This window comes from Zootermopsis nevadensis, unplaced genomic scaffold (genome assembly GCF_977971745.1).
Source record: "Zootermopsis nevadensis isolate Lab colony 2312 unplaced genomic scaffold, Znev_1.0 Znev_ptg000030l, whole genome shotgun sequence".
Classification (NCBI taxonomy): Eukaryota; Metazoa; Arthropoda; class Insecta; order Blattodea; family Termopsidae; genus Zootermopsis; species Zootermopsis nevadensis.
The window spans coordinates 20,867,897-20,885,888 of record NW_028259162.1 but is presented as its reverse complement, the minus strand read 5'-3'; the positions used below and the strand labels follow the sequence as shown (position 1 = coordinate 20,885,888).

The 17,992-nt window shown below is 39.7% G+C and overlaps 3 protein-coding genes across 14 annotated transcripts in view; 2 read left to right on the top strand and 1 right to left on the bottom strand.

Moving 5' to 3' along the window:
- The window catches only part of LOC110828972 (BLOC-1 related complex subunit 5), a 132,195-nt gene extending 127,976 nt beyond the window's left edge, over positions 1–4,219 (top strand). For all 12 annotated transcript variants that reach the window (XM_087358745.1, XM_022062220.2, XM_022062224.2 and 9 more), the window contains one exon: positions 1,303–4,219. In XM_087358745.1, the coding sequence (XP_087214871.1) occupies positions 1,303–1,518 (216 nt within the window). In that variant the 3' untranslated portion in view covers positions 1,519–4,219. The remainder of the gene's footprint in view (positions 1–1,302) is intronic.
- Positions 3,246–7,168, bottom strand: Polr2I (RNA polymerase II subunit RpII15). Its single transcript, XM_022062234.2, has 5 exons — positions 6,974–7,168; positions 6,830–6,884; positions 6,608–6,681; positions 5,659–5,785; positions 3,246–3,689 (listed from the first exon to the last, which is right to left on the bottom strand). The coding sequence occupies exons 1-5, from the start codon at positions 7,045–7,047 to the stop codon at positions 3,627–3,629; spliced, it is 393 nt and encodes a 130-aa protein (XP_021917926.1). The 5' UTR covers positions 7,048–7,168; the 3' UTR covers positions 3,246–3,626.
- A 749-nt stretch (positions 7,169–7,917) lies between these two features.
- Positions 7,918–16,840, top strand: ND-49 (NADH dehydrogenase (ubiquinone) 49 kDa subunit). The gene is made up of 10 exons (XM_022062215.2): positions 7,918–8,051; positions 8,528–8,756; positions 9,105–9,306; positions 10,581–10,768; positions 12,408–12,571; positions 14,259–14,378; positions 15,424–15,553; positions 15,760–15,856; positions 16,189–16,329; positions 16,689–16,840. Exons 1-10 carry the CDS (start codon positions 7,951–7,953, stop codon positions 16,724–16,726), a joined length of 1,410 nt encoding a protein of 469 aa, XP_021917907.2. The 5' UTR covers positions 7,918–7,950; the 3' UTR covers positions 16,727–16,840.
- The last annotated feature ends 1,152 nt before the right edge of the window (positions 16,841–17,992 follow it).

The window sequence follows — 17,992 nt, the reverse complement described above, 5'->3', positions numbered from 1 at the left end:
TTTTTGAAAGAGGCAGTAAGTTAAGGAGATGCATTTTTAAGTGCCTTTAGAAAAGTGAGTTTCAGCTTTTTAAGGACTAGAGCTACATTTAACGTAATGATTTGTGGGTTACTGGGTTACACATGATGGCAGTTATTAAACGTGCTACATTCTCTGTATTGCAAGCAGGTTCACATGTTAGCGTACTCCACTGTTCTGCAAACTTTATTCACCCATGGCACACCCTGATTTGTTAGACACATGACAGTATACCACAAAACTTCACTTTACGAAAAGGGGGTACAAAACCGTACATGGCTGTAAATATGTATCTACATATAAATCCTCATTATAAGAATGCAGGTATATGAAAACAAAACATAGCACGGTGTGTAACGTACTCTTGGTGTGTTTATGAAATTTAATGTCAGTATTGGTCTTCTAAGTTGTAATGCCATGTAGACTTGCAGGTAGATGCTGATGCTTCTACTGCCTCCATCTTTAGTGCCTGCAACTCACACAACATTAAAACTCTGAAGATTGACTGATATCTTTACCATTGTAAGAACCCCAGATAACAAGTAATTTAATGATTCTTCACTAATACTGGATACTGGGAACGACCTGTTCTTCAAGTGCCTGAGCACTGCGGGTCCCAACTTTACGTTGGCTTGATCTATGGACATTCGGTAGGACTCCTTGGACGAGGGATCGGCCCGTCGCAAGGCCTCTACCTGTACACAGGACAGCACAACACAGAAAAACGCGGACAGACATCCATAGCTTGAGTGGGATTCAAAACCACGGTCCCAGCGACCGAGCGGCACAAGGCCCACGCCTCAGAACGCGCGGCCACTGAGGACCCCCTCACTAATACAGAAATACTTAAATTTATCCAACTTCTTTTCTCATTTTTACCTTGATTACATAATGTTATTTGTAAAGTTTCTGCTGAATTTATCTTTTGTTTAGGTTTAGTTTTTATATCATTCCTGAAGTCATTACAGGATTTCCATATATCAAAATTATGACTTCTGTTTTCATCTGCAGTCGTTGTGGTATGACAGTACTTGGTCAGATGAAAGTGACAGACTCCAAGTTCAGTAGCCATCTTAAGTGAAGTCAAACAGGAAATAGTTTTGATGTGTAATTCATATTGTTTTCTCACCTCCATCTAGTGATAAGTTATAGAACGCATGGAACTTTTCCTGTAGATTTCCTGCAAACCTTCATGGTATGATGTTTAGGCACTGTTATCCTCTTCATTTATATTAATTAAAATAGCTTGGAACTCTTGGTGAAATATTTGTTGTAACTGTGCAGATTGACTTTGAAATCTCAAAACTGATGACAGTCATGACAGAACGGCAGAAGAAATATGCAAAGTATGCAGAAAAGCTTGCCAAAGTGCATGAGCTATCTCACCAGTTGAACCGCTGCCACATGGTGCTGAACCAGACACTAGAGAGCATGGAAACACTTAACAACAGCCTTCCTGTCGAAGAGCGGCTAGAACCATTTGTCTGGACAACTGGCTGAGTAATCAGACGACCATCTCCCTGCCCTTCCTGGATTGCAATTTGTGCCATTAATGGTCAGAAACATTGTAATAAAAATTGTTCGTGTGTTCACAGCTGTTGTTGGTATGGAGGAAATGGGTAACATAATATAAGTCTTTATCACCATACATAATATAAACTGTCTTCTTACGAACATATATTTTGAATATTTGAATTAATGATATTACTGTTCTCATTATCTGACCCTCCATGTGATGAAGTTTTTCATTGTTTTTAGTATATTCCTTCACAATTTCAGAAATGACAGTAATGGTATATAATAATAGGAAGAAATTACCATATACCTGCAAGTCATTTAATGATGTAGTATCCCCCACAGGAATCATTACACAAACACGTGTGCGCGCATACACAGTCACATGACCACATCTCAGCTCATAGTCTTTACTAGTCCATCCCAAGTTTATCGTTGTACCAAATGGCACTCCTTTTTTATTTTGTTATTATGCATATGTTCTGGCAAACCAGAGCCACTTATGTTCCAGTCTGCATAACATTTATGTTAAGTGTAATGCTGCCTGTATTTTATTGTGCGCTTGGCATGGTAGAAGAGTTATAATTTGTGCCTTAAACCATGTCTTATATACCATTTCACTTTTAATGTTCTATGAACTCATAAATTACAAGTAGTTATTAATTGTTTGAAATCAGCTTATATTAATGCTAAAATTTTCCATTTCTCCCTGCCAAAATGTGAGGTGGTTTTGGAACTTATTTTTTTGAGATGTTCAGTAATTTTGAGAAAGTTTGTGCAATATATTCTATGCTTATAATAAGGTATATCAAGACCACTGTAAAATATGAAAGTTATGAACTGCTGAAGAGGTACAGTTTACAATAAGATGATCAGATACTTATGCCCCTTTCATGGCCACAATATTGTTATTTACAGTGCTTGTGAACAAATGTCTGTAGTAGTATTATTAATGTCAAAATAGTCTTTAGACATATTTATACATTTATGCAGCAGTTCATAATTTGTTGACAGGTTAAGTTGCATTAGACCATTTAATTCAGTTACTTTACAGTATGTTTGTGTTAGGTCTGGCAAGCATACATTAACTCAGGGCCATCCCTATGGGAATAGCTGACCTGGGCCCAGCACTTCGAGGGGCGCACAGTATCATCTGAAGGTCTCTAGAGTAAAACTGTTGAAAGTATTGATGCTGCACTTCAAGGCCTTCCATATCTAAAATTACTAGACACCTCCTTCCCAACATGAAATAACTAACAGGATTATGCCAAGAGTCCCAGTTACAGTGGCTTCGGGAGAGTGAGGTTTATCGAAACTGAAAATAATTAAGAATTATCTGAGGACAACTATGGCTTAAGGGAGGCTGGGTGGAGTGGACCTTTTGTCCATCGATAAATGATAAGAATGAAGTGTTGACTACAATACAGTATCATAGCGGAGTTTGCAGCAAGTAAATCGAGGAAGGTGGATTTCATGTAAGCAGCATGATTCTGGTGGGCGAGTTGTATTTTGAAGTATATTCCCTTAACACAAACCTTCAGGAGTGGCTTGTATTGACTTATCTGTACTGGGGTCCTGCATTGCTCTAGGCACAGCTATGCATAAATAATACAAGTGCATTTTGTGAGAAGCTTAGCATACATTTTCATTATGTTATAAAGTTCTTCCACTAAAACATTTTACAGTTTTGTTAAACAGAATTTTATGCTGCCTTCTGTAGGAAACTTGCATATTAATTTATTTAAATTATAAACAAAAGTTGAAGATCATACAATTGAATTTGTACAAATTTTTATCACATAAGGATACAATTAGAAATATGGTGATTGGACAGTTTTTCAGTTTCACACACAAGTGCATGCACACCTAAAGGCATCGCTGTTTAAACTGCCATGAATGAATAATTAATAAAATAATGTAAGCCTGCAAGAGCAAAGAGAATGAATGTCTGTATTGACATCAAGTTACAATATTGTACTAGTCAGCTTGTACCAAAATCACATTCCTCTTCTCCTCCACAAGGGGAAAAACATCTTCATTCAACCTCTTCTTGAGTCAGATATTAAAACATACATGAACCCCACATGTGCTGCTTATTCTGTCCATCGGTGTGCACAGTGTGCATTGGTGCACACATAGTAAAGTCTCATCTCTTCCTGAAATGTGAAAAAATAACCATTATTTCATAATTCTGTGGTACAGAAGCCACTGAAAACATACCTGATTTCGACCTGAGCTAGTTCAGTTCAATTTGCTATTTACCTCATGTCAATTATCAGATTATCCACCGAACCAAGGCTCCAGATGTATACTACAGTCACTCACCACTGCCAAGTGTAAGAATATTTGTACGAAGCACATCACTAGTCTACTAATGAGTGGATTTTCTGAAGTGGCTAGTAAATTTAAGTTGTATTTCTACAAGAACTTGTATGCATTTTTGTTGTCATGGTATGTCAGAAGAAATCAACATTGTGATGAATGGTAACCACTTCATAGATATCAGAAACAAAGTAATTTGGAAGATTATTTGTTTCTCAATGAAGGAAAGGTAGTATCCATAGGATGTAATGTGTTCTGAAGTTCAAGATGCTGCTCTGCTCTACAGCCCACTTGGGTGAGTGCCAACGTATATTCCTTTCAGCATCAGACTCTAGAACCTGAATTTGTTATATATCATAATAGTGCAAGCCCTCAAGGAAAAATATTTATTCCTCAGAAATTTTGATAGATGTCTGAATTCTTTTCTGCTCTTGAAAAAATATTGGAACACACATTAGTTTTAAGTTTGACTGTACTTCCTACACATATTTCAAAATTGGGGTCCACATTATAGTGCATTACACTCTAAATATGACTGTCAATTTTTATTGTTTCACAAAATACTTTGCCAGCTTCACTAACTTCTGTAAAACACTAATATTTCTGCTCCCATAGATGTCTCTTATTAAACTCGTGTACAAAATTATTCTGTATTCAGAATAAACATGTGAACATCACTCACAGAATACACATAACCTTAAAAGCTTCCTGTACAAAACAGAATTTATTTTTGAGTTTACATAAATTCTTGCTTAGAAATCACATTATTATTAAGAAGTCTACCAGTTATAGTACATCATGTTGTTTTTGATGTAAGCAGTCCTGTATTAACTGCAGAATGAGAAATGGCAGGATCACTATAAACATTGAGAGGAATATGAAAGTAGTTGTGGCCTATTCTACGATACGATTCATTATGTAGAATGTGTTTTGTCTTGGAAATAGTTCTATACTTACAAGAACCAAACCAAACATGAGGACACAGAAAGAAGAACACTATTTAAATTATCATCTGTAAATGTGGGTAAAGATATAAAGGAACAACAGGTAAACTGTTAGAAGTTCTAGTTAAGGGGTGAATCTACAACAAAGATTACTGGAAAAATCAAAACTAACACAACATGCTTATGAAAAGGGCCATCAGATAAAGTAAAGTCCATTCAGAAATAATTAAATACTTATATAGGGAATACAAGGTTCACTTCGAGTATCAAGTCTTGTCTTACAATGACTTACTAACATTTTTCTAAGAATTAAGTCACATATACCAGTTGATATTATTCTGACTTCCTTGGTCAATTTCTTATTTGTTGAATTCTGACCTATTTCAGTTCTTCCCTTCCTGTTTTATTTCTAGCAGCCATATTTAATATTATTCCAAAGCACATATTTGGACTTTGAATGCCCCTGTAATTTCAACAGTGAAGATTATCTATTGTTTCTTGCTGATAAAAGTCCTTCCAATATATAAGCCAGAGAATCCAGTGCTCTGGGTCCACATACCAGGAATGGCTCGGTCTGCCTCATGCAACAGAATAGCTGTGTCCACCCCTTATTAACTGATGATGAAGATCCTCCAAAACATAGTTATTTTAAAGACCTTTGAAAACCAGACAATGTATAAAGTTCAGAACAAAGAAAGTTGCAATAAAACACGATACCCAAAGACATTCAGCGATGAACTAGCAGGTATTTGGCAAGAGAAAAATGTAGTTTTATAAAGATCTTTAATGAAGCTGACATTATCTTGAACTGTGTTACATGTTGATTTCATTACATTTTCAAATGCAAAACCCAACTTACTTCAGCTCGTCGTGTCTGTGCCTGGAAGAATACGGCCTCTCTGTGATTGCACTTTGGGCAAGGATGATCCTCACTCCGAGGCAAGGTGGGATCAGAGATTACATCTGACACAATATGTGTCAATTCACTATAAAATGAAGAGATACTGAGTTAGATAAATTTACTGTATCAATTTATTATTTATATATATTTATTCTTTGGTTTTGACTATATGGAAGGGACCTTCTTACTTTGTATGTTTACTTCATATTTGAAGTAACATACACTTTCTGTACTCTTGCATGCAACAAAGCAATTTTCCTTGTCTGGAAAATTACTTGCATAGTACTTTCCCCAAATTTCTGATAGGGTATGTACCATTCAAAACATAAAATGGGGTGTTTATTACTCAACACATTACACATTATGTATGCCCATAAACTTTACTAGCTGTTTAAAAGAGGGATAGGTTAGTTTGATATAGTTCATGCTAATTTCCTTTAATTGGAAAAAATTAAAGGTGTATTTTGTGTCATGAGGTAGGGATAAATACCCTTTTCTACAAATCTATGTCCTTTCTATATCAGTGTACTAGCCAAGTTCTGTGCTCATTATTCCTTGTGTATGACTACCAAAAATTATGTATAAATGACATTTGTAAAACACCTAGAATTACTATGCAACTGAAATAAAATTTAAACTTGAATTGAGAGACAAGATATATTTCTTGTGTGGGCACCAAGGATGCCCACCACAAAAAACAGCTGAGGTCTGTTCATGAGGCCTCCCAGAATTTTATGTACAGTATAAACCATTCTGTGGTTTTCTGAGTTGTGACACTGTGTAGCCTTGAAAGTAATTTGTAGAAATGCTGGTAAGATGACTGCACTGAGTCACAACATGGACGACCACCATCAATATCTACACAGCTATGGAAACTTCAAATCCTGTATGTCTATGATCTACTTACTCAATTTCGTGCATAATTTTGTTGACATAAATGCAATTGCTGTCAGCTAGCTGTTTATATTCACAATTCCGACACTGAAATATGAAAAAGAAATTTACAATTGGCAAAATGAAATGTACTGAAAATTAATAACAAATTACTGCTAACAATTACACATTACCGAGATTTGTAAAATCCCAAGGTAAGAAAGAATTCGTCTTCACAATTTTATACAACACTTACCGCATACAGCAGCACTTTATTTTCTTTATCCTCCTTCGGATACAACATATTATTGCTGTAATAAAAACATTATTTCAACTTAAAATAATCACAACTGACCACTGCTATCAACAATGACAAATATAGTAACGTGGGATAACAAACCATTCCTGGCAAAATCGAATACCAACAAATCCAGGCCCATCATTATGTGCATCAAAGCCAGGTGTTTTAGACATGGCTTGCGTTTTCTAATGTAATGTATCAACCAACTTTTCACTAACTTTGTAGGTTATAGCATCCACACATGATACCAACACAGCTCTTAAAATATGTTGAGGCATAATTTTAGCCAATAGAAGCTCAAGTTTTAAGGATCGCCACACGCTTGAATTGAAAATTCTCTAAACAGATTCCATGTTCAAACAGAGTAATACAAATTACGGAAGGTTTGGATTTCAATTGAAAGCCACAGATTTGTTGGAATTCATCTTTGTAGGGTAACTTGTAAGTTTGTGTTCGTACTCTAATATGTTACTCTAATGTCGTATGCGAGTAAGCACAGAGTAAATAAAAAGAATCAAGAATTGTGCAATTTCGTCTTTTTGGAGATGAACCGTGTAGAATGTTAAAAGCTTTTCGGCAAAAACTGCAACTCCACTACAAGCCTGAAGATGACAATGACGTCTAGACTTGCAATTTATTTACATCCCATTAAGCCTTCATAGCACAAGCCAAGCAAACAATAGTGGGCTCAAAAAACTTAACTAGCTGGATCTTGCTGTACGCGCCGTTTGTCTGGGTATCTGTTTTGATATGATGGTACGCTTACCATAATTTGTATGTACTTAGCCTAATTGTGTGCTAGTATGTTTCCAATGTTCACATGTAGATTGGTTGTTACAGATATTCAAATTATACAGAACAAGATGATTATAACAAGTAACTATTGGCACAATAAATTTTTACATATGAGAACTGTCGATCAAAAATAAATTCTTCTGCTTGTTAGAAAGAGTGAGTGAACTAGGGTATAACATTTTAATGCTAGATTAAATACGTTTATGTCGTGACAATAATTGTTGGACTATATCAGTGAGGGAAATTATGTTCTATTCACTACCTGTGATTTTACTTGCAAGATGGCTGCCGTTGTTGGTGCGATAGTGACTAGAAGTCCGGCGAGTTTTACGATTAAGGGAAAGAGTCTTTTGCAAAATGCAGGGTCTTTATATTTTTGCAAGTAAGGATTTAGTTTTATATTGTATGTGTGTATATAAATTTTTTATGTTTGAATGTATGTGCCATTAAATGCTCATGTTTTGGACCTTTCTTTTTCGAGATTACTTGGTTTATAGGGCGATTTCACTTGCCAAATTCAGTTCATTACTGAAGAGATAACAGCTGTAGTAAATTTCACTTTAATTCAGAAAATAACTGGGTTTAAATTTGAGGAAAGCACTGAGTATCCTGGATTTTTAATGTTTCCCCTCGATCCATACATCAAATGCCAGAAGAGTATTATGAGATTGCCACGTTCTGTAATTCTTTCAATTGCACTGTATTTTAACATGTCTTTTGATGCTTCCACCCTAGTAGGTTTTGCAGCAATGTTAATTTTTATGGAACTGTCTTTGATAAGTGACGTGATGTTGAAAGAGTAATTGTAGCTGTCTTCACTGTATTGTATTGTCTTGTCATTTAAATATGATGTTGCAGTTCGCAGTGGAGGGGAGCCAAGAAATGGTTTCCAGATTATGAATTTACTAAGATGTTAGAAGGTCAATTGATGTATCCAGATGAAAGGACACATATGTGGCCGATGCCACCATGGAATCACAAGCTTGCTCCCATCGAGAAGAAAGTTAACAATATTACTCTTAACTTTGGTCCTCAACATCCAGCCGCTCATGGTGTCCTGCGGCTTGTGCTTGAACTCGATGGCGAGGTATAAACATTTATGTGTTTCAGGATTGTGTCTTATGTTTTCTGAAGGAACTCATAAAGACTGTGTGTGTCTGCTTTTCCTCATTCAGTTAGCACATCAATATATGTAGCCATTACCAAATTTCCTACTTCCAGGACACAGCATGGACAGCAGAGTCTAGGTGAGTGAAGACAGCTCAGAACTCACAGCATAACAAAGCTAGAAACATAATACTGGTGATTTGCAGTAACACGATACAGGGGGTAAAGTTTTTCCATGGCCTTGAAGTGTGGAGTTTGGGGACAGCTACTATAGGAACTTAGTCACTCTCTCTTAATAAATATGTGATCTTGCTTCACTGTGTTTCAGACTGTATTGCGGTCTGATCCTCATATCGGCCTTCTGCACCGAGGTACAGAGAAGCTGATCGAGTACAAGACATACACGCAGGCTCTACCGTACTTTGATCGCCTAGACTATGTGTCAATGATGTGTAATGAGCAGTGCTACTCTCTGGCTGTGGAAAAACTTCTCAACATTGATATTCCAAAGAGGGCAAAATACATTAGGAGTAAGTGTTAGTCCTTCACTTTAATTTATTCCATAAAGTATGTATAATAAATTGGGTGGTTGACTAACCAACCCTTACATTTCTGATCCCAGTTTTCTTAATCTGCTGGCACCCCCCGTACCTTCCATGATGTACAGTTTTCTTGGTTTAAACTTACTTCCGGCATTTAAAGATACTTTGTATTTTGCCGTATGTTGTCTGCCTACGGAACAAGTCATCATCTCTAGGTTGGCTGATACGTCAGCTCCGCCAAAATTGCTGGCTCCCTGCCAAGAAGGATCAACTCACAAATGGAGATTCTATGTCAGGACTCCTGTATATGGCTTCTGCCATTTCTCTTTGATTTCCTATGTTCCAAGGCAGAAAAGTCACCATCAACAGAGCCCCATACACGTGGAAGGCATGGTGCCCCAAAGGGATTGTGAATGGCACTGCTGTTACCACCCCAGTGTCATGCAACCTGCGGCACAGTACCTTGCGCCTTTGATTCGGTGCGCTACACCCCCGTTTGCGTCGAAAGATGTTTTCCCTCCGTGATGATTCTAAGGGTTTGGATTTTGGAGGGGAACATCAGGGAGCTTTCGGAACTTTTGCCGTGTATGACCACGTAGGATTTGAGGTTTTCACGGCGGTGAACCACTTAATGGTACCTGCACCTTGTGATGGTGGTGGGGCTTGAGTACCTCAGTGACCCCAAGAGCTACTGGTAGGGCCTCCCTAGCCAGATTGGTCGAGGGGGAGAGGTCAGACTAAGACAGGTACCCTGGTCCTCCAGGTTCGGGGTAGGTCGCAAGGCTAACAACCTCGCACCGTAAAAAGGAAGATGTTTCGAAACCTCAATCAAAGCCTCAGACAGACGGACCTAACAGAGGACCGAATGGAAGAGGAGAATTGAGGAGGCCATGGACCGAATACGGACCGGAGAGCCACAGAAGAAGAAAAAGAATCTGTCGAAGACAGCCGTCTTCATTTATGACCACGCTGTTTTCACTTGTTTTATCATAGATTCCCCCTTGCATAATGGGGCTAATTATGACTGCATTATTTAGTTTCCTGATTTGAATGTTTAAGAGTTTGAGTGTGTAAGATTTTATCTCCCTAGATCAGCTTTGAATGCAGTTAAACTGCCACATTATTTGCAAGAATTAAAATTTGTATCACAGTGTTGAAAGTACGAGGAACTTAAAAGTACGCAGTTAAACACAATAATTGTGTGTTGCAAATAAATCTGCATTACAAAATGTAGGTAACTTATTACCATGACGTTGTTACAGCATTGTTTGCGGAGATAACTCGAATTTTGAATCACATCATGGCTATCGGTACTCACGCGTTGGATATTGGCGCGTTGACACCGTTCTTCTGGTTGTTTGAGGAGCGTGAGAAGATGATGGAGTTTTATGAGCGAGTGTCTGGAGCAAGAATGCATGCCGCGTATATTCGTCCAGGTGGCGTAAACCAGGTGAGCATGGCAGACTTGGATCTTCTGTTATTGATTTTACATTTGTAGTTCAGCTTGTAAGATTATTTCAAATGATCTCCTGAGTTTTTAATTAGCTTGTATGTATTACATTTTATTGTTAAAAACACCTGGTATGGTTACCACCGTTTCAGAAGTACCTGCTGCTTCCATCATCAGCACCAGTGATTGACCTGATGGTGGAGGCAGCAGGTATCTCTACCAGAAAATGTGATGCTACAACCCAGAAGACAGCCATCTTTACACTTACAGCCCATATTTGTTATGTGTGTAGAAGTGAAAAATCTTGTTATTATGGATAACTGGTGATTATATATAATTCTTGAACCTATTTTGTAGGTGATTATGTGTAATCACCAGTTATAGTTCATAATAACTGGATTATTTACTTGTTCCTTAATATACTACTAAATAAATGTGTGTCCTATACGAGGTGCGATCGGAAAGTTTCCAGACTGCGCGTATAAAAACCCGTACACTTATCTCAGGTATTAAATTCATCCATCACCCTCGAAGTAGTTCCCCTGGGAGTGAACACAACGATCCCAGCACTGCTGCCAAGCCTGGAAGCATCCCTGGAAATCTTTCTTTGTCAGCCTGTCAAGCACCATCTGCGATTCTGCATGAATCTCTTGCCAAAGACTCGCCAAAACGGCTACGGAAACCTATGAAATGCTAAAGCAAGCATTTGGGGAGTCCGCAATGGGTCGTGCACAAACTTTTGTGTGGCATTTACGTTTTAAAAATGGCCGAACCTCTGTCGAGCACAACGCCCGAAAATGTTACGAAGATTCGGCAGGCCATTCACGAAGATCGACGTCGTACCATCAACGACTTGTGCGACATTGTTGGGATAGGCTATTTGACCTGTCAGCTGATTCTAAAGGAAGAACTCCACATGCGACGCATCCTGTCTGAGGACCAGAAGCAGAATCGACTTCTCGTTTGTCAGGAGCTCAAAGATCTTGCAAGAACCGACCCCAACTTCCTTTCTAAGCTCCGTGTGACTTCTTCCTCTTCCCAAAGATGAAAATTCAGCTAAAGGGAAGGAGATTTGAGACGATAGAAGAGATTCAGGCAGAATCGCAGATGGTGCTTGACAGGCTGACAAAGAAAGATTTCCAGGGATGCTTCCAGGCTTGGCAGCAGCGCTGGGATCGTTGTGTTCACTCCCAGGGGAACTACTTCGAGGGTGTTGGATGAATTTAATACCTGAGATAAGTGTACGGGTTTTTATAGGCGCAGTCTGGAAACTTTCCGATCGCACGTCGTATGCATGTGAATATGGTTTCTCACTGACAGGTTTTTCATAGTTTGTACCAGTATCCAAAAATAGTTCATAACCACTTCCCACTTTCATACCTATTCATATGTTCCGTTTCTCGTATATTGCCGTGTAACGTCCGTAGTTACGAAATTCAGCAAGATTAAATGACTCTTTCATTGTTTGTAAACGCACGTCATTGCCGTATGTTGAATATTAGTCTTAGATGTAAGTGTTTCATAACTGAAAATAAGTGAATTTGAGCCCCAGAAGTATACGAGTATGATTTTTCTAAATTTACACTGAATTGGTAGTTCAGTTTTGTGTCTTATCATTTTGTCTTTTGCTGTTGTGCAGGATCTGCCACTTGGACTGTTGGATGACATTTATGAGTTTTCCAGCAAATTTGGAGAGCGTTTGGATGAAGTAGAGGATCTGCTGACGACTAACCGAATCTGGATCCAGCGTACTGCTGATATTGGTGTTGTGTCTGCTGAGGAAGCCCTCAACTATGGCTTCAGGTGAATTTGATGGACTGATGGAACAATATTTCAGAATAATGCGAAAATCACACATTATGCTTATCGGTTCGTAAAATATTAGCGTCAGTGATACTTCTTTTCAATGCTCTGGTCTCTTTTTCACACAGGATGTAGATTCAAGGCTGCCGGTGAATCTGCTTGGTTCATTGCGTCCCTTAGGATTGTAATAGACTTGTAACCACTGTAATCCATTCCAAATTCTGCCCCTGTTAGAGAGGAAAGCAGAATGGAGCATCTTAAGAAGTTTTTCAAGTAGCCAAGCAATAACTTAAGCAGGAAAACATCTTAAAAGGGCAGGCTTAAAAATGTGTACAGAATTAATTTTATTCCTTGTAGGAAAATAATGGAATAAATAGTAATTATTTTATTAATACTGGGATACTGGGAACAACCCGTTCTTCAAGTGCCTGAGCACTGCGGGACCCAACTTTTCATTGGTTTTGATCTGTAGACATTCGGTAGGACTCCTTGGACGAGGGATCGGCCCATCGCAAGGCCTCTACCTGTACACAGGACAGCACAACACAGAAAAACGCGGACAAACATCCATGGCTTGAGTGGGATTCGAACCCACGGTCCCAGCGACCGAGCGGCACGTGGCCCACGCCTCAGACCGTCCGGCCACTGCGGACCCCCTTTATTAATACTTAAATTTTGAAATGTAAAGTGTTTATTGAAGAGAACAGAATATGCCTACAGATGTTCCCGTGTTGTGCAAGACTTGACTTATGCAGATTGTTCTATGAGGCGCACATACCCTGTACCCTTGCCAGCTGTTAACGAGCCCAGCGATGTACTGCCTGTCTTCTCTCCTTTCTCATATTCAAATTAATTAATTTTTCTTGTTTTAATGTTTTTTCCTGCAAAGCGCAGATGTGCACAAACACACACACATGCAATCGTATTGCAGTGACGATTTTGACTTTTGCAAAATTCAGGTTATACTCGACCTTCAGGAATAGAATGATTGTATAAGATGGGGATTATCTGAATGTACTGTATACTTACGTGACCCAATACAAAATTATTACACTGAATAAATCGCTAAAAATACCTATTAAATACACATGCATGTTCCTGCTATGTTTAAATCATGAGTGTCTTCTGAAAAGAAAGAAAGAAAAAGTATCCAGAATTTATTTTACTTTTCTTTTTTTAAATATTTTACCGAGTCTAGTCTCCCAGAACGCTGGCCTTGTAATCCTGGGGTCTCGGGTTTGATTCCCAGCGGTGCCCGAATTTATAACTTGTGTTGGGCAAGGCCGTGGTCTAGGCATCACGGAATTTTCCTCTGGGGTTTCCCCGGTTTCTCCGCGGCATCTCAACAATTACTCCACTTTCATCATCATCATCTCGCAAAAAGGGGGTCACAGCAGGAGCGTTAAATATCGCAGTCCCGTTCGAACCCATGTACTGATGGGTCGTGAATCCTGCTAACCACCAATGCACACCATGCTGAATGGTGTGTACTGGATACGAAAAAAAAATACATATTGCGTCGATGCTCGCATCTTATTAACCCTTCAACATGTACGCCTCTTTTGAAGAAAGATATGAACTAATGTTATCGACTGTTCCAAAACTTATGACTGGATTCCATGGCAGTTTTTCTTACAAGTTTTAGTTTGTAGATAGGTTCAATACCGTAATGTTTCAATTGTTTCAGCGGAGTCATGTTGCGCGGCTCTGGAATTAAATGGGATCTGCGTAAGGCACAGCCGTATGATGCGTATGATGAAATGGAGTTTGATGTTCCTATTGGTGTCAAAGGAGACTGTTATGACAGGTGAGGTGGTCGACTGCACTGTCGCACATATTTACACTGGTAATTTGTTTTCTCAGCAAATTAATTTTAAAACCCTGCTCTTGTGAGGGCAGAATTATATCGATTTATCCTGTAAGGATAAACAGTAAAGTAAAGTTTGTCCCACTAAACGCCATGTAGGCAGCTTGGGGTGAGAGGAGGTATAGCTCCTCTCTTCCTTGACCTCGGCACTAGATGGGGGTGAGTGGTCAGCATCACGCCCCGGCCGGCTTTACCCCCGGGAAAGGACCCCCGGTACCCATTGTAGAGGAGGCTGGGTGGGCCCCAGAGCCGGTCTGGACGCAGAGACTAGAGGAAAAATCCTCTTCCCCCGTCGGGGACTGAACCCCGGTCGTCCAGCCCGTAGCTAGTCACTATACTGACTGAGCTATCCCGGCTCACAAGGATAAACAGTGCAGATACAAAAATTTTATTGTTGATTTTAACTCATTATGCTCGCTGTATTTACCAATTTAGGAAATGATCTTGGCTACGAAACAACCTCTTCCCTCCCACCCCGTTTTCCTGTGGAAAAATTTAATGATAAAAAATATTGATAACTTTAAAAACTGTCTCTGGCTCTCCTGAAACTGTCATGGAGAATGCAGTTAAAATTTCAGTGTAAGCCATTTGCGTTCTTCCTGTGTCTGATCATGAGCCGGGATAGCTCGGTCAGTATAGTGACTAGCTACGGGCTGGACGACCGGGGTTCGATCCCCGATGGGGGCAGAGGATTTTTCCTCTAGCCTCTGCGTCCAGACCGGCTCTGGGGCCCACCCAGCCTCCTCTACAATGGGTACCGGGGCCCTTTCCCGGGGGTAAAGCCGGGGCGTGATGCCGACCACTCACCCCACTTTACTCACTGTGTCTGATCATCTGATGGTTACTAGCAGAGGTTCATCCTTGGTTCCTCGAAAATAAAAAGAACTGTGTGATTGTCATCGTAATACTACCCCGTGTCTCCTCTCTCTGTAGGATATGGAACGTTAGGTAGAAATTTCAAGAATGCTTATGGGCACTGTTTTAGGTACCTGTGCCGTGTAGAAGAGATGCGACAGTCTTTAAAGATCATCGAGCAGTGCCTGAACAAAATGCCACCAGGAGAGATTAAAACCGACGACATGAAAGTCTCACCTCCGTCACGCGCCGAGATGAAGGTATGACAGGTGATGGTTGATGCTTATCGTGGTAGCAGCGCGGTTTCTAAAGCCGCGAATTTCAATGCGACTCGAATGTTTTATGTTCTACTTACGTCTTTATGCATGTGATTTTGAAGAGCTGAAGTTCGGAGTTAAGGCGCCTTAGAAGCGGTCGCTGTCGGCACGGCGTGTTTTCCGTAATCGCGTAATTCTTTTCTGTGCAGACGTCAATGGAAGCTCTTATCCACCACTTCAAGCTCTTCACCCAAGGGTACACGGTTCCAGCTGGATCTACCTACACAGCCATAGAGGCTCCGAAAGGTCAGTGCTGTTTTTTGAAACTACGGTAAAACTTCATTAATCAAAGTGCATGGGATCAGAAAGTACAAACTTCAAATCGAATGAACGTGAAATACGTGGTTTTTACTGCAGATTTACGTTTGAACCGTAGGAATTGATGCATGCTTGTGGCAGATGAGATTCTATTTAAGTTCTTTTACAAGTCGATGAATCACAGTTTCCAACCTTGCAGAATTTATAACTTTGTATAACACCGCAGTGCTTCGTCGTCGTATTTGCCGAGTTCTGTCACATCCATTCGGTGTCGTTACTTCTGCGCTGTGCTCATGATTGGTTATGTGTTATTTAAACAGGTGAATTTGGTGTGTACCTTGTGTCAGATGGCAGTTCAAGGCCATATAGGTGCAAAATAAAGGCACCTGGGTTCGCCCACCTCGCCGCCCTCGACAAACTTGGCAGGTTTCACATGTTAGCAGACATCGTCGCTATCATCGGTAAGTAATGTCCGATATACACCCGGCTCCTTACCTTTTAGGATATCGTACTTATTTTGTAAGGAAAGAAAATTGTACGTCGTTATATAAATAAGCGGATCTCGGAGAAATGTGTTTTGAAAATGGGCCAAGTCGTGAATGAGGCGAAGCACATCTTTGAGATGCGGGGTTTGAAGATGTGATCTACGTTGAACTCGCTGTGGGATTTGGTACACTGATTGGATCTTGTCTTCGTGGTACTGAACCCTCGGCTTCCTTGACGCGGACAGCAAAACAACTGTTAAATGTACAAATAAGAGTCTCTTTTATTGTCATCAGGGAATATATTCTGTCTGACTAAGATGTGTTTGCATTTGCAGGAACTCTGGATGTCGTGTTCGGCGAGATAGATCGTTAACTAAGAACTGTAGTCTGAGAAATCGTTTTATGCTTTATTTTCTGGATGTTAATGCTTTGTTGTAGCTGTACGAAACCATTGTAAATATTAAGATAAAAACAATACTTCAACAATTGTACGGATCACTCAATGTGTTCGGTAGATCCCGAGGATTCAAACTTTCCTGATCCCTTGTTAAAACCAACTTCTCTAGCTTGTGTGGTTATCCTACGCAAATTAAACTCTTAAATGGGTGGTTGTATCACAAATGAGATAATTTTCATAGTGCACTGCCTCCTTCTTCTTCCATTTCTAAACCGTTACTTCGGTCTTCCGGTGCCTAATATTTTCTTCCATTCTTCTCTATTTTCCCATCCTTCCGGAGGTAGTTTCGACTCTTATCATGATTCTTGTAATTCCGTCGTTCCATCCTGGTCTCGGTCTTCCTCTCTTCGTTCTCTCTTTTGGTTGCCATTTCATAGTCATTTTTGGTAACGTTTCCTCCTCCATCCTTTGCGCGTGTCCGTACCAGATCAGTTGTCTTTTCTCTATCTCCTCGATTATATCTCGATCCATCCTCATGATTTCTCTGATCCTTTCGTTCCTCACTGTCTCTCTTCTGGATATTCCAGCCGCTCTTCTAAAGAAATCCATTTCCATTATTCTCAACTTATTTTTGTGTTCCGAGAGTTGCCATATTTCTGCCTTAATCTCAAAAATTGTCTGGGCCGAAGTATTCCCATAGCTGATACAATTATATTGCGGATTATCAATCTTTTCTAGGTGTAGGGCTGCATTTGACTTGTGGTCTGCAAGGTTTTGGATGAGGGCAGTTTATTAAAAATGCTACTAAATTAGACTTACTATTTCAACAGATCGCATATTACTCGGTAATTTTCTTTAGCGAAATCAGTCGTCATTGAGACGCGATGCTGTTTGTGCTCCAGTAACGTGTCAGTATGACATTTAATTTCTGTTTATTGCAATTCTCATGCGCGGCTCCAAGTGTTTATCAGTAAGACGCCTAGTCCGAAGACGGCTGTCTTCTGGGTCGTTGCGCTGCGTAGTCTGGTAGAAGATTACTGACGTTTAAGAGGTCCTTGCGTCCTCCGTCATCAGGACGGCTCTGATGATGGAGGACGCAAGGACCTCTTAAGCTTCTACCGGACTACGCAGCGCAACGACCCAGAAGACAGCCGTCTTCGGACTCACCGCCACGAAAACCTCAGATCCTACACCTAGTTCTTCGTTAAGATGATTTCTTCATAAAGTTTTCATCGATAATAT

Bases quoted from the DNA above. Each gene is read 5' to 3' on its own strand.
- Polr2I (XM_022062234.2), bottom strand. From the start codon at position 7,047: ATGTCTAAAACACCTGGCTTTGATGCACATAATGATGGGCCTGGATTT. The intron at 5,786-6,607 runs GTAAGTAGATCA...TTCATTTTATAG, and splicing joins AAAATTATGCACGAAATTGA to TGAATTGACACATATTGTGT. The intron at 3,690-5,658 runs GTAAGTTGGGTT...TTCACATTTCAG, and splicing joins CACAGACACGACGAGCTGAA to GAAGAGATGAGACTTTACTA.
- ND-49 (XM_022062215.2), top strand. From the start codon at position 7,951: ATGGCTGCCGTTGTTGGTGCGATAGTGACTAGAAGTCCGGCGAGTTTT. The intron at 8,757-9,104 runs GTATAAACATTT...ACTGTGTTTCAG, and splicing joins TGCTTGAACTCGATGGCGAG to ACTGTATTGCGGTCTGATCC. The intron at 15,857-16,188 runs GTCAGTGCTGTT...TTATTTAAACAG, and splicing joins AGCCATAGAGGCTCCGAAAG to GTGAATTTGGTGTGTACCTT.